This window comes from Antennarius striatus, chromosome 17, assembly GCF_040054535.1.
Source record: "Antennarius striatus isolate MH-2024 chromosome 17, ASM4005453v1, whole genome shotgun sequence".
Taxonomy (NCBI): Eukaryota; Metazoa; Chordata; class Actinopteri; order Lophiiformes; family Antennariidae; genus Antennarius; species Antennarius striatus.
The window spans coordinates 12,089,928-12,106,199 of NC_090792.1; the positions used below are offsets into that span (position 1 = coordinate 12,089,928).

Consider the following 16,272-nt stretch of genomic DNA (forward strand, 5'->3'; position numbering starts at 1 on the left):
TCTCAGCCCAACCTCCAAACAAGGGTAAAGATAGCTCGCTGCCCAAAATGCATTGAAAAGAACCTGCAGGAGTGCAGCCACTGCTTTGTATGTGGAGAAACAGGACACCGAGCGGTGGGATGTTTAAAGCGAACCAAGTTTCAGGGAAACGGTGTCCGGTCTCTGCCGAGGGACAGCCAGTGACCGGTGCACAGCCCAAGTCCCAGTCAGGGGTAAGCCCCATCTCCCAACCAACGAGTTCTATTCCCTGTCCCTCAAGCCCCATCCCTAAACAGCCATCAAACCAGCCAGAGGAACACACAAAGCCAAATGTACTTACCTGCCAAAGTACCCCCCAAAAGAGAGTACCCCTGATTGGCAAAAAGGCCAAGCTAAAATGTTTGCTCAATGGTAAGACAATGGAAGTCTTAATTGACTCTGGATCGCAAGTGAGTATGATTGATAGAGAGTGGCATAACACTCACATTCCTCATTATGCTGTGAGACCACTAGAAGAGCTTCTTGACTTACCCCTTGATCTTAAAGGTGTAACTGGCCATGCTATCCCCTACGATGGGTGGGTTGAGCTCACTGTCAGTCTGACAGGTAGTGGACACCCCAATGTCACTATACCCACCCCATTCCTAGTCAGTCAGATGCCAGTAGCCGTGCCCTTAGTAGGCTCTAATGTACTTGAGGAGGTTCTCAAGGGAGATGACGAGGAGGCAATCGCCTTAGTGGTCAGCCTCCTACGCAGTGCGCTGAAAGTCAAAGAAGAACAGTGGGCAGCCTTTGCCAATTTCCTCCAGGTCCCACCAAAGACAGATTGTGGGCCGGCCACAGTCAGAGTGGGGAAAGATAACATTGTTGTCCCAGCTGGTAAAACTGTACATGTGCACTGCAGGGTTCCTCCAACCTTTGATTCCTCTGAACCCCTCGTTCTGTATGAACCCACAGAAGAGAGCACTGCCCTGGGACAGTTAAGTGTTGGAGAAGGCCTTCTGGAAGTCAATAACACCCAACGGCCTTGTGTCAAGGTGCCCATCTCTAACCACTCTAAGCATGAGATTATCTTACCAAAAAGAACTGCCCTAGGTACTATCCAACATATTGATAAGATCCTAGAAACAGACTCACCAGAGTCACAGCCAGCTGAGGTCACACCGTTAAAGGTAACAGCAGCTGAGGTCAGTAGCACGCCCCCTAGTGACTCTCTCACTGAACCCTGGTTGCCGCCTGTCGACCTCAGTCATCTAAACACCGACCAAAAGCAGATGGTGGAGGAGGTGCTCCGCACAGAGTCAGGAGCATTTGCCCGCGACAGTAGTGATATCGGCTGTATCCCCACTTTGCAGATGGAGATCAAAGTCAAGGATAATACTCCAACCCAAAGGTCTTATGCATCCATCCCCAAACCACTGTACAAAGAGGTAAAGGAGTATATTCAGGAGTTGTTAGTGAAAGGATGGATTGTCAAGTCACAATCCCCATATGCTGCTCCTGTCATATGTGTGAGGAAAAAAGATGGCTCTTTGCGCCTTTGTATCGATTACAGGCTGCTGAATAGCAAGACTGTGCCAGACCGACACCCCCTCCCCCGAATCCAGGATCTCACTGACTCGTTAGGAGGGTATAGTTGGTTCTCGATCCTTGATCAGGGCAAGGCGTACCACCAAGGGTTTATCGCCGAAGGATCGAGGTACCGGACTGCGTTCACCACCCCCTGGGGACTCTATGAATGGGTCCGCATCCCTTTCGGACTATCAAATGCCCCAGCAGCATTTCAAAGGAGCATGGAGGAGATGCTTGACCGGCTGAGGGATGAATGCTGCATCCCCTACCTTGATGACGTCCTCTGCTTCTCAAAATCCTTTGATGACCATGTTCAAGTGCTGCGCCGAGTCCTCCAAGCCCTGCAGCGCCACGGCGTGAAACTGAAACCAGAAAAGTGTGAGTTATTCCGCAAAGAGGTTCGCTACGTTGGTAGGCTGGTTTCAGCAGAGGGAGTGAGAGTGGACCCCAAGGATCTGGAGGCCGTGCGGATACTGAAAGAGAAAACACCTAAGACAGTCGGGGAAGTCAGACAGATGCTGGGATTTCTCAGTTACTATCGAACATTTGTGCAGGACTTTTCACGTACAGCCAAGCCCCTGTACGACCTGCTTCAGTCCCAGCCCGATACACTGCAGCCCAAAACAACATGTGGGAAATTGAAAGGACCCCAGCTGTCCTCCCGGGCCCCAGTAGAGTGGAATGAGGGACATCAGCAGGTACTGGAACAGTTAATAGAAATGCTCTGCAACCCCCCTGTATTGGCGTACCCAGACTTTAGCCTTCCTTTCACACTCCACACAGACGCTTCCCAGAAAGGGTTAGGTGCAGTTCTTTATCAGAACCAGGGTGGGAAACTTCGGGTAATTGGCTATGGGTCGCGCACCCTAACCCCCGCCGAACAGAATTATCACCTACACAGTGGAAAGTTAGAATTCCTGGCGTTAAAGTGGGCGATATGTGATAAATTCAGGGATTATTTATTCTATGCCCCGGGTTTCACCGTCTTTACAGATAATAATCCACTGACATATATCCTCAGCTCAGCCAAACTTAACGCCGTGGGCCACCGCTGGGTGGGTCAACTAGCTGATTTCCATTTTGACATAAGATATCGGCCAGGCAAGATCAACATAGACGCCGACACTTTATCTCGTCTACCCCTTGACATTGACACTCTCATGAAGAGGTGCTCTGAGGAGCTATCGGAGGAGGCTGTAGGCGCTGTGTGGGAAGGAACCCGAAGGGCCCAGCAGGGAGACGTAGCCTGGGTGGCCGCTCTCAACATGGCGTCCCAAAGCCAGCCCCACACAGAACCTATGCAGGCACTCAGTCATGATGAAATCGTAAGAGAACAAAGGATGGATCCAGTACTTGGGAAAGTTATGGAGCTAAAGGAAAGAAACACACAACTAACAGAGGATGACAAGAGGGAAGTGGACACAGCTACAAGGAGACTCTTAAGGGAGTGGAACAGACTGCATATAGAGGATGGTCTCCTCTATCGGAGAACGATAGGGCAAAGACAGCTGGTCCTGCCGGCCACTTACAGACAACTAGCACTCACTCACTTGCATGACAACATGGGCCATGTCGGTGTAGAAAAGGTTTTGAGCCTAGTACGAGAGCGGTTCTACTGGCCTTTTATGAAAAATGAGATTGAACAGTACATAACCAGAAAGTGCCCTTGCCTTAAGCAGAAAAAGCCAGCCACACATGAAAGAGCACCTATGGGCAGTATTACATCTAACTCGCCCCTCGAACTCGTGTGTATAGACTTTCTCCATCTAGAAGCCTCTCGTGGGGGATGGGAGTACATTCTACTAGTGGTTGACCACTTCACGAGGTTTGCTCAGGCCTATCCCACTCGAAATAAAGCTGGCAAGACGGCTGCTGATCGGCTTTTTAATGATTTTATCCCTAGATTTGGCTACCCCACTAAATTGCACCACGACCAAGGCAGGGAGTTCGAAAATGAACTATTCAGATCACTCAGACAATTGTCCGGTGTCGGCCACTCAAGGACCTCCCCCTATCACCCTCAGAGCAATCCTGCTGAACGGCTAAATCGCACTCTCCTGCAAATGTTGCGGACCCTAGGGGAGAAAGAAAGAGAAAATTGGAAGGACCACTTACCTCATGTGCTTCACGCATATAATTGCACCAAGCATGAGGCCACGGGCTTCTCCCCGTACTACTTGATGTATGGCCGTCATCCTCACCTCCCCATTGACCTTCTCTTTGGCCTTGTAACAGACAAAGAAACGGAAACTCCAAGGGGCTATGCTGGAAAATGGGCAGAAAAGATGATTGAGGCATATCGAATAGCAAATGCAAACAGCCAGCAGTCCAGTGCTAAAGGGAAAGCCCACTATGACAAGAGAAGTAAAGGTGTGACTCTAGAGCCTGGGGACAGAGTTCTCGTACGTAATCTTAGTGAAAGAGGTGGGCCCGGAAAGCTCAGGCCGTACTGGGAGCCGACCATCTATGTTGTAAGAGAGCAGGTTGGAGAAAACCCTGTCTATAAAGTAAGCCCAGAAGCCGGAGACCGGCCCGTTCGCACTCTACACAGAAACCTGCTGTTACAAGTGAATGACTTGCCCCTAGAAGCACCCCAGAGCCCTGTTGCGCATGTGCCCAAGTCACACAGAAAAACTAGGAAGCCCACAGTCACCTCACAAACCACAGAACATAGACAGAAGTCAGATACAAATGACTCTGATGGAGAGGAAGGTGTGCCTCATTATTGGCTAAGACTACCTGCGGAAAGGACGGGCAGAAACTTGCCAGACCAAAGTAATTGCCGCACTTTGCAGAACAGACTGGAACGGAGTGAAACTCACCCAGAGGAGAGAGATAAAGCCGGACTGGAACTGGAAATGGAGGATGTTGCAGGCGAGGAGCCAGGAATGCATAGTGAGGATGAGCATGAACTGGGTCAGTATCAGCCTGACAGGGATCAGTTTCAGCCCAATAATGATCAAGAGGCCCCTCAAATGGCTCACCCGAAGGAGGATGTTCCAGAACCTCATGTTGAACCCCAAATCCCTCTGAGACAATCCACCAGAGAAAGACGGCCTAATGTTGTTTTCACATACCCATCCCTTGGCCAACCAGCCTATGAGCTGCGCCCCACTGTAAATGCAGTTGAAGTCCACCCCTTTCAGTATAGTCACTGGTTTTACCCCTGCTTCTACCCTCATCCCTTCCAGTCCCCCTCTTTTGTACCATACTCACACCCACCAATCCATTGCTTCTGAACGACAGGGAAGAGACCTTTACATGTACATCTACATAAAGGAGAGATTGTAACACACATGCACATACATTGGAGCCATACTTACCTACATTCCATACCTACCTTGATTGCCTATGTGGTGTTTGAATTTTTGAGGTTTTGAGTTGATCTAATCAGGTGTCAGGAGCCACTTCTATTTGTTGGGGAGTGTGTGGTACACTCAAAATATATGGTCATATTTGTTTTCATTGTTGGGGATTAATTTTTACATATTATTTTATTGATTTGTCAGCACTTTATTTTCGCCAATTCTAATTTATGAAACATTTTTATATTAATGTCTGTCCTCCCAGATATTAATTTCGTCTTTATTTTAAGACAAAGTAACTCATGTAGCAGGGAAACAGGAGGGCGGAACCTAAGTGCAGGTCGCGTTGCACCCAGGTGACTCTAGGTGACGGACCTCGGCCCCTCTCCTCAGAACATACTGGAGATGCAACAAGGGTGGTTCGTCTCTCTCATTCCTGTGACTGTTTTCCTGTGTTTTCAGGTTAGTACATTGTGACAACCACAAAATGACTACCTTCTAAGAGATAATTATTTTTAGCATTATTGACATGCTTTGGTGGCGTTTCTCAACGTATAGAAGTAAGTTTGATGTTAGCTAGAAAACTCCGCCTAGCAAGCAAAGCCACTTGGCGGGAGTTTCGGAAAATGGCGCCTACCTGTTAAATATTAGGCAGAGTTCATTTGCATACGTGCACATTGCGTGGCAAGATTTTAGTTGTTTTCCTTCTTTTGGCCCTGCACACCTGACAAACATTGTAGATAGAGCGTTTCTGTTGGGATATGATTAAATTAATATTGTAGGATCTTTGTTTACTATGGTGCATTATGGAAATTACTTGAACAAGTAGATGCATATATTTTTGAATGGCTATTTTCTGTTTATAAAAAGCACTGTTAGTTTCATGTGCCTTCAGGAATAAATAGTTACAGTATGAAGGGTGAAACTGCATTTTCGTCAGTTTTAAAGTTGTTAGTTTTACTGTATATTAGTCCATTAACATTCCCTATGCAATGAGTTTACTGTTTTAGATTATACCAGAGCACTACATATCATAGTAGCCACGATAATAGCCTAGATGCCGAAAATATGCTTTTGGGACAAAAGTAATATACCATCTGAATCCCCCTGGTTCATGTTTATTTATTTTTGGCTTATTTTGAGTTTTATGGTGAAAATCTTAAACTGACTGTGATGTGAGATGGAGCGGAATACACTGTGTCCTGGAGTTTAAGCATGGACATACAGTATGAGAGCCACACAATGGACATTGAGACATGAACTTTATTGTATTAGGGAGAGATTAGGGACATGAATGTTTATCGTAATGTTGTGAATAATTGTGAAATAAAAAGAGAACATACTGGAGATGCAACAAGGGTGGTTCGTCTCTCTCATTCCTGTGACTGTTTTCCTGTGTTTTCAGGGTGCGAGGCGTACAGAACCGCCATTCATTTGTTATTACGTCCCTCAGTATTTGGGACCGGTAACATGGGCGCTCCCATATTCTTTAAGCTGGGAAACGATCCAGCCCATCATTTTTGTTTAACCTCGCCACCCTGAAGGACATCCAAGAAATACATCCCATAGAATAGTGACATGACTTTTTCAACCAGCCCCCACCACACACACACTCATGTGAGTGATGACCACAACTGGGGGTTTGCAGCTGATTCACTAGCATCATTAAGTGCAAGTGGCTTTTACAGTAATTATTACCCCTCTTAGGATTTGGCACCGTGAGCCTGAGCATGTCAACTCTCCCTGTGCTTCATTATATCCTGACAGGTGCCATGTCAAGAGAGGATGTTCCTGGTTTCCTAGCTACCATAACTTGAGATGCATAATCAAGCATCTCACTTCCACTTTGCACCCTTTAAATTGTAAACATTGCAGGAAGTGTTTGTTGTCTTCCATGCTAAACAAGTCCAATTTTATTTCATTGTGTAGCAGAGCAGCAATTTTGTTCATTGTCCTCTAATGCAGTTTGAATAAATCTGGTTTGCTGTATTTGTATGCTGCGGATTGTCTCCTCTGGTCTCTTGGCTACGTAAACCCCAGGATATTAATTATTAAATCACAGGAAAAACACATACCTGATTATGATCTCTGAAATCTTAACAATTTCTTGCCTCTAGCCTTATGATGGAGATATTAAATATTTACCAGACCTAGATTTTATCAAAAAAACATGGACATACAATCCCACCAAAATAAACAATTAAAAGTGCATGAGCATAAAATCCAAACTATTGTACAAGATCCGGCACGAGATCTTCTTTAACATCAGTCCAGGTGTCTGAACTGAACTGGTGTCTACTCTACCACAAAATAACGACAACAACAACAACAACAATAATAATAATAATAATAATAATAGGTAGAAGAAGAAACAAGGCAGTCAGAGACTGCAAAATTCCACGGAGATCAAATCTACTGCATAGGTAGATGGAAGCACGGCCTTTGGTCTATGGTCTTACTTACACTGGCCTTCTCCCTCGTCTCTATCTTATCTTATCTTATCTTATCTTATCTTATCTTATCTTATCTTATCTTTATCTTATCTGATCAGATCTGTACAAAAGTTAAAATTTGACCTTGACTTAGTTTTTTCAAGGTCAAGGTCATCCTCTTTGCCGCCTGAGTACTGTGGTTTTTGTTTCATCTTTCTATCTGCAACGGTTGCAAAGATATTTGGTGTAGTTGTGCAGCACTCCCTCCCATTTAAAGAAGCATTGTTTCTCTTCCCGGCAGCCTGCTTTTGTTCCCACTTTGCATGCTGCATTGCTATGTGCACTGACGCTGAACTTTGGTGTGTTGTCCCTGAGTCACTCTCATCATATCTCTACCCGGAAAAACAGGAAATTAATTACACAATACAAGAGGTCTATTTCATTAAAAGGCAGGTTCTCACATGAAATATCTTGTGATCATTTTGATATCAGAGTATTTTTTTCTTAAAGCACCGAGAAATGGGTAAATATGTTTCTTTTTCATTCAGAGAGAGGGAGAGATGGTTGAAGATACATTACGCTAGAATTTAAAAAGAGTAGAGCACCTCAACCCATAAAATCATACTTGGAGAAAGGTAAAATACATTCATGTCCCACTTGTGGGCTAACTGTTTTCAGAAAATGAATTGTGAGCTAAGAGAGCTCATGATTCTGCCAGTGAAAAAGACAATGACTGGAGAGTTGTCTCCATATTTTCCTAAAGCTGAAGTGGACATGCAGTGGGTGTTAGTTACACTCAGCATTAATTGTATCCCATTTCATGTCAATTCTATGTGCCAGATTTTGTCTTCAAATGAACAAAATCCACTTGCAGTACTTGGGCTTTTGAATATCAAATTTAGAATATTACATTACCATAATTCACATTATGTTTTATCTTTAACGTCCATGATGTCTTCATGATAATATGGCCAGTAATCCAAGGCTGGAACTCATCACTTAACAAGGTCATATTGATTGGGTAACACCATTTATTGATTGAAAATATGTCCCTGATCTTAAACAACATCTCAGGGATTCCTGCCCTGTTGCTGGAATCCCACTGGGATTTCAAAGGCATTACAACGCTCAATTTTGTGCTTCCAAAGTGAGCTGTCTCTGCAAAGCAAAAGGTGGAAACGACAGAAAGGCATTGCAGAAGTCATGGCATGATTTTTAGACTCATAGAGCATTGTTGCACTCAATGCACTACATGAAGATCTCTGTGGACTTGTTCTATTTCAAGAAGTAGCATCCAGTGGGGAAACTCTGACCAGGATCCCAAACACAAAGGCACTTCCTCTCAGATCTGTGCGGTGAAAGGGTCCATGTCCTTGGGGGAGCAAGTCAGAGTGCAAAAACATGAAGTAGTGACTATATATGGAGGGAATAATGGACATTGACAGCAAAATACATAAAAATATATATCAATCACATAGCCTAATGTGTACTATATTTATGTTAGATTCATAATTGTTGAGTAGCAGTTTTGTAAAGAATATTAAAAATAAAAATTGATAAAAGAAGAAAAGGAAATTCAAACTTAACTATGATAGACTTGAGAGTCCCACTCATTCATGATGAATGAGTGGGACTCTCCAGTAACTCATCCACCATTCACATGCTGCGCAGCCTTTTAAACAGATTAATGGTAGCTTTGTCGGTCTCTCCTCCCTTCTTTCCTCTAAAATGATGCTCTCCTTGGAGTATCAATTTGTGAGGGAAGGGAGGAATGGGGTTGCCATGACGATGCAAACTTTGACGAACTGCCTCCCTTCCTGATTGTGGACTTAATTGGATTGAATCATTGAGGAGGAACAAAATCTCAGTTGAGTGGAGTGACATGAATGCAATGAGGCTCTGTCTGTCTTGCTGTCAGCCTGCCTTAATGTCACACATGGTCTCAATCTCTCTTTGTGTAATTATTAATGATTAATGATCATTACATATTATCAGCACTTATATTATATATAAGTGCTGTTCTTGGAGTGCAAAACAAGTGTTACAGACAGCATGTATAGATGTAAAAGGAAGACAGAAGGAGCTTCCAGGGGTGCTTGGCATGAGTAAATAACATTCAATAATACAAGTGTTTTTGTCACATGCATTTAAATATATTCTACCCATATATGGGAAAGAGCTAATAATTTATGACATTTATGTTCTGTGCTCTAAAATGTCAATTTATATATATTGTTTTGGCCAACAACATTCATTTTTTATATAGCTTCTCCTCCTTTGCTTCTAATAAAAATCCTTTAATATAGTATGTTGATTTCTCACCCACAGGCAGAAGCAGGCTTAAAAGCACACACAACATGCACTGAGTCATTCTACACATACAGTCAAAGTGCTGTAGATCCAAACTCAGATAATAATTGCAATTAAAGTGCAATGGCTGTGTGAAACTGGATTCAGGTCGTATTTTTTCCCCCCTGAAGGTAGTCATAGGAACTCAGAATTCCAACCCCAAAGTTTCTGAGTAGACTGAGGAGTCCCAGGTAGATTTGGTTTATCGGGGCTGCCCCCTAGTGGCTTCTGAAACACATTACAAACAAAGGCAAAAAATCGAACTAGTAAAAAATGTAAATGACTGAATGTACTGGTAGTTGAATTTCTTAGACCTAAATTTCGAATAATTTCTTATCGAAATATTTTCGAACTTTATTTTTTGTATTGAGGATACATGTAGCGTTCCAAACATTGAATTAAAATAGTTTTGGAGGAATACCAATAGCAACGTGTAGATGGTGCTGGTAGATTGTGAATAAAAAAGCCTGCTGCCAGTCACTACTTACTTATGTCAATCAATACCTTCAATTATCATATCCAGACAAGTCTTGATTTTCACCTTTATATTTTACTATTGCAAGTTCATGATGTAGTTTATTTAATTGTATGCATTTATAGTAATGCACGGGACCAGCTTTAAGGTCATGAAGCATGTGGAACTATTAACCTCATGTCTCCAAGTAGCTAAAAAGAGGAACACTATGCAGACACAGCCTTTCATTGTGAACAACCACTACCGGTGTCATCGTGGTCATTTTCTCTAGTGGACGCAGCCAAGCTGCTCTATCACATCCGACTTGTTCGCCCTCATTTGTGCCCATATGAGAAACGTAAGGGCCACATTCAACACTGTCATTAGTTCGGACTGCCACCCACCATCGTTTAGAGCAGGATCAGCTGCAGGAGTTCCCTTCCTCCGTGGATGAAAGTGAATGGTCATTACAGAGGACTGACCGCCATCTCTCCACCCACATCATTACCATTTTTATGATCGTCAGAGATCCGCTATTGTCAAGATAGTTTACTGTCTACACCAGCAATTCGATGGTTTCTATTCATTGTCTACCGCTTGTTCCACCCTTGGCGGGTCGCGGGGGTTGCTGGTGCCTATCCCAGCTGACTTGTGGGCGAGAGGCGGGGGACACTCCGAGCATGACGCCAGTGCACCGCGGAAGAATATGATTGGATGGATGTATGGATGGAACTCTTCTTTGATCTCAGTTATAACTCTTTAAGCTTTAATCTGAAATCTTTATTAAAGCGTTTTGCACTCTTGTCTGCTGTTTACAGTAAAACACTCAGAGTCCAAAAATTATAGCCAATTTTGTGCACTTTGTAGATTACTGCTGTTGTTGTCATTTTGTTTTTCGCTCAAATTTAATTAATTTTATGTACACTTTTTTTTATTCTTAGCTTCAATTCAACATCTCCTTGGGAAATTACGCCCAAATTGTTAAAAAAACCCCAAAGTGGATAAAAAGATTGTTTTTTGCCTATTGTGACACAATAATTAAAAGAAAGGTATGTATTTAGAAGGGATGTCTAAACAACAACACATTTAAGTAAAATACGTGCGTTGCCTCAGTAATACCTCCAATGTGAGGCAATCTAATCTAACAGGAAATACGGCGTCCCGTGTCTGACAAAGACCGACGTCGCCATCGGATATCTATCTTGCTGTGAATGTGTACTCTCTGTTGAATGTGTTCAGTGGTTGACAAGCGTCCAGTCCGTCGCAGCAGCAGCAGCAGCAGCAGCCGTGGTTATCAGCGCTGCAGCCTCGGGGAGAGAGAGGATTTAGGAACACGGAGCAAGCATGGCTACCCAAACGACATCATCATGCACTGGGTCCACTCTGTTGCAGCCAATCAGCGAAATTATCAATCTCCCTCTTGACCAGGTAGGTGATGTTTGTGGATATAGATACATAAAGCATTGATGGGAATGTTTTTGAGTAGTGTAGTTTGCGTAGTTAGCGATAGAAAGCAGTGTGTGTGTGTGTAGCGTTAGCAGAGGTTGATGATGCGCTGCGCTAATCTGTCCAAACGCTGTTATAAAATTTTGCGGATTTACTGAAAACGCGTGTTCAAAGTCAGAGGCGTTTCACTCCCATCATCAGCTAGTCCCTTGTCAGCCTGCTGCTAATGTCTTTTGTCTCTTCCTCTCGACTGCGAAGGTCCTAATCCAGTGTTTCCAAGATTGATGTTTAGGGACAGAGATCCATCTGATCTGATAGTCATCGGATCACCCGTGTAATCTGGATTAACTAGTTAAATTTCTCCTACCCTTCTCTTGAAGTTAGCCACAGAACAGTGTGAAATTCAGGCCTCAATGTGTAACCAGACTGAACTCTGTTGTCCCTATAGCTTTGAGACAGAAAGTGAATCAAGTTTCATTTGAGAAAGGAACGTGCTGTTAAATCGAAAGCTGTTTAATCCGGTCAGGATGGAATCAGATTCTGGATCTGGTATATATTGATTTTACTGATCTTAGTTTCACGACCAGTTGAAGCAGTACTCAATCTGAAGAAAGACATGAGATTGATATGTAAAGATAAAAGCCTATATTATAGGAGCACATTTGAATGAGTCAAACCTTGTGGAGTTTTACATTTGCAAACCAAACCTATTGGGGAAAATAGATTTGTGGTGCTGCAGATTACTTTGTTGGTCATTGTTACTCATCTGTAATGAGAGATGGCTCCACACCTTTAAAATGGGATTGGCAGTCACTATTCGGTCTAGAATCATGAGATTATAACAGCAAATGATAGTTTTCTGCATTCTTTGAAATTTGCATTTAAAGCACTTTCACCAGCACCACACCTTCTTTATGAAAATGATACATGTGTACTCCTGTGTACATAGGGGAGTACATTCCCCCCAGCAGTGGTTTCAACAGACACATAAGATCAGTAGGTTAGACGTTGCTGTCCAAAAAAACAGATTTTTAAAAACTATTTTCTGTTGTGTTAATTGAACTGTGGCCTGTCAGAGGAAAGTTAGAAACATGTCAATAATTTTTCACCAGGCAGTGATTAAATTGTCATCCCATATGGGTGTCACTCCATCCATCTGTCTTTAAATGTTTTCTGTCTTGAACACAACTCAAATTTTATTTAATTCTTGAGATTCAGCCACTGCATTAAACAAACAAGAGTGATGCTTTTTTGTATATGTTTAACTTTTCATTTAAGTTTTCATTTTTCTTGTTTTGGGCAAAAATAGTCAACCAGGAGCATAACTTAATCATTATTTTATGTACACTATACGATTTATAATTTAACATATCTATGGCAACAAGGTACACCCATTGTTCAGTACGTACATAAATACATACATCTTCAGTATCCGTTTCTTCTTTGCTCATGCTTTTGTGTTGGCTGGGGGGGGGGTTATCTTCTCATGCTACTGTTTCTATAGTGGATTATATGATACTGATTCCAATCACAGCACAGAGTCACTTGCACTTATCTTAAGAATTTCCTCTCAGCAGTAGGGTGATAGACAGATGAGCCTTTTTTCTTCCTTTTTTCATGCAAGCCTGGAGCTCATGACTCAGTTGTCTCTACACTCGGGGCTGAACCCGAGCCTTTTGTAAAGACACCTGAAAAGATGAGTGTGTGCTGTGTGTAATGACTGTGTTCTCAGCCTTGATCTGGCTGAAGTTTGCACATTTTTATAAATGTACTGTATTTATAAAAATGTAAATTTATAATCAGACTTCTTAAATTGGACACATAGTATAACTTGACTCAGACCTGTGCTGTTAGCACATTTCACCGTTTTACCCAGCATGATGACAGTAACAGCAGCCGTTTGTTTTCCATACAGCTTGTTTACTATCTGGAACATAATGCCATGGTAATGCAGTCAGAGGAAGTCTGGTAATTGTAATGCAGGAAGTGAGAAGTCTTCCACTGCCATGTACAGTATATTGTTTACTAGAGCCGAGTCTCTCGCTCGTAAGTTCCCTCTTTTTAAATGCTGGCCGATCTAGAGAGAATGGCATTAGCCAAATAGGACAAACAATCAGGGTGTATGGACAGGTGTCACCCTTGGGACGATGTAGTTCGTCTGTTTATTTCCAACAGGGCGCTCTAGTGTGCCAGGACTGCTGTCAGCACCTCAGGAATCAATACAGCCTCTCAGATACTCTATAATCTGTGTCTGATATCCACACTTGTTTAAATGAAGCTGCTATACTGTGGAGCCTTTCTGTTTGGTGCTTGGTCTGTCTGAGTCCCGTGGCAGAGACAGGCTTTGGCACTATAATGTTAGCCATGAAACCTGACCCCTTTCTCCATCACACAAACATAGGATCACTCAACATGATGGTTTTTATCAGCTTTGTGACAGCAGAAAAATTTGATCTTCTACTGCCCTGGTCAGTCCTTGGTTTTGTCCCACTTGGTGTTAAGAGTGAGGAGTCTCAAGACCCTGAGAAATTCATTGTATGTCAGCTGATTCTGCATGTAGACGTCATGAAGTCTCACCAGAACATGTGGCATGCAAACGAGATGGCTCCACAGACCGATGAGTGATAACAGGTTGTCAGAGCCATGTGTAACCAAATTTGTGTTAGGCTGCCAGATAGTCTGTTTGTTATAAATGTTATATTTGTGGAATAATTCTGACATTTTCCAACAAATCAACATATTGACACAACGTTGATATTCCTACAAAAAATATAATCTAAATCTAAACCCTTGTATATAACGTCATAAGTGTAATATAGGCGTCAAACGTAAGGTGGCTACAAAAAACATTGTATTAGCTAATGCAAATCAGAAATGACCTGTGCTGAATTATACTGAAGGACCACTAGAAACATTGTTACTTCATTCAGGCTTTCAAATCAAGGTTACTTATTTATTTTTTCATTGATATAAAAATGTTTGAGAATGGACTCCAGTAACACTGAAGTTCTTCCACAGCTGCAGCTGTTAAAACATGCAGCTGTGGGGTCACACATATATATGTACAATGAACTGTGAGGTTAGCTGGATTACATGGTCTTCGTGAAGATGGATTAATTGGGCTTGCATGCAGCATGAAGATGTCCAGCACAATGTGTTGTAAGTGTAGTGATTGGTTTGATCTTTAAACATTAGATTTAGTTTTGTCCTTAGTGATATTTCTATAACATAATGAACAATAGGTAATAGTGACTGCTGGATCGAGTAAGAAAACAAAAACTAAACACTTTCATACGGAATGAGAGGAGGACTTTTTTTCACTATGACATTTTTGAAATGCTTTTGCCTCCTCTGCCAATCTACCATCTCTATACCGCAGAAGGAAAATGTAGAGGAGCATTTTCTGACTGTTCATAGAAACTATGACACCGACTTTCTGCCAAAAGTGAGCTGAGAATGAGAAAGGTGAAGGAACTAAACCACTAGTTGTCCAGACAGCAGTCGTTTTTCTCACAGCCAATTTTAAAAGCAAAAGCCGCCACTGAAGCATCTTTCCGTGTGAGTCATGGTTAAGATCAAGAAGTCATTTCAAGACAGAGAGATGGTATAAGAGACATTTGTTGAAGCAGCTGACTCAACTAATTAATAAATAGTTCATGATGCAAGATCTCTCCTCAAAGCTGCGGCGGCATGATTTGGCAATCTTGCAGAATGTGGCACCAGAGGTGTAGATGCAAGGGGGATTGATAGAGTTTCAAGACTTTTCTTTGCTTGAGCCAGTCGCTCCATTTATGTGCTGCATGGATCTTTTTTTTCGGGAAAATGCTGAGGTTGATTCACTCACATCAAAAATTGCAGCCCTGTTTCACCTGAGCGTTTCACCTGCAGCTACCGTGCGGACTTCACATCCCTGGTTGGTTCCATTCAGTGCAAATCATCAGAGTAGACAAAAAAATGAGCATAGTTAATTGTGTTGTGCAATATGGGTCGTTGTGGGTATGCAAGGCACATTCACTGTACATATAAAGATTTCTCAATGTATTTATAAATACATATTTTGAATTTTTGTAATGGGTAGATCATTCTGACTTGCTCATTTTGTAAATAGCTCGCATGTCATTGACAAGTTCAGGGTGGAACAAGTGGATATGACGTGTCATGACTGCTCTATTTTTCTGTCCAGTATTTGATGAGAAAAATTTTCATGTCCAACTTTACTATTTTGTTTTGGACTAGTAGAAGTTGAATGCCCCTATGGAGAAAACATGCAGCCAATATATTTCAATGTGCCAGCAGTCGATATGAAGTTGCAGTCTTTCAGCTTCCAGCTGGCTGTGTAGAGCAGTAATGTTTGATGTCCTCTGGTCACAAAAGACTCACCGCCCAGCTGTTCAATGTCCTCTGTTTGCATGACATATTGGATTGCAGTTTGTCACAGTGAACATCTTTGGTCAGGATAAACAGCCTTCTTTTATTTCTGCTGCTGCCTTTTCTGCCAGGTTTTTGGGCCCACAGTTTGACTCCTAACTCTTCTTTTATCCACTTACAATTCTCTGCTATCATTGGAATGAGACACTAAAGGTTGAGTGAAATGACTTAAACTGAAGGTTAAAATCAGGGGTCAAGAAGTTATTTGTAACGGCTTCTCAAAACCACTGCTGCTTCAGATCCTCACAGGTTTGGGAGTTCTGGTCTTAAAGGTCTCAGGCCTCCACGGAGCATCTCTTGCCCCGTA

General features: G+C 42.6%; 1 protein-coding gene across 1 annotated transcript in view; it reads left to right on the forward strand.

Annotated features, from left to right (window-relative positions):
- The first annotated feature begins 11,361 nt into the window (after positions 1–11,361).
- The window catches only part of mboat2a (membrane bound O-acyltransferase domain containing 2a), a 34,311-nt gene continuing 29,400 nt past the window's right edge, over positions 11,362–16,272 (forward strand). The window contains exon 1 of the mRNA XM_068338070.1: positions 11,362–11,519. Coding sequence (XP_068194171.1) covers positions 11,436–11,519 — 84 coding nt within the window. The 5' untranslated portion in view covers positions 11,362–11,435. The remainder of the gene's footprint in view (positions 11,520–16,272) is intronic.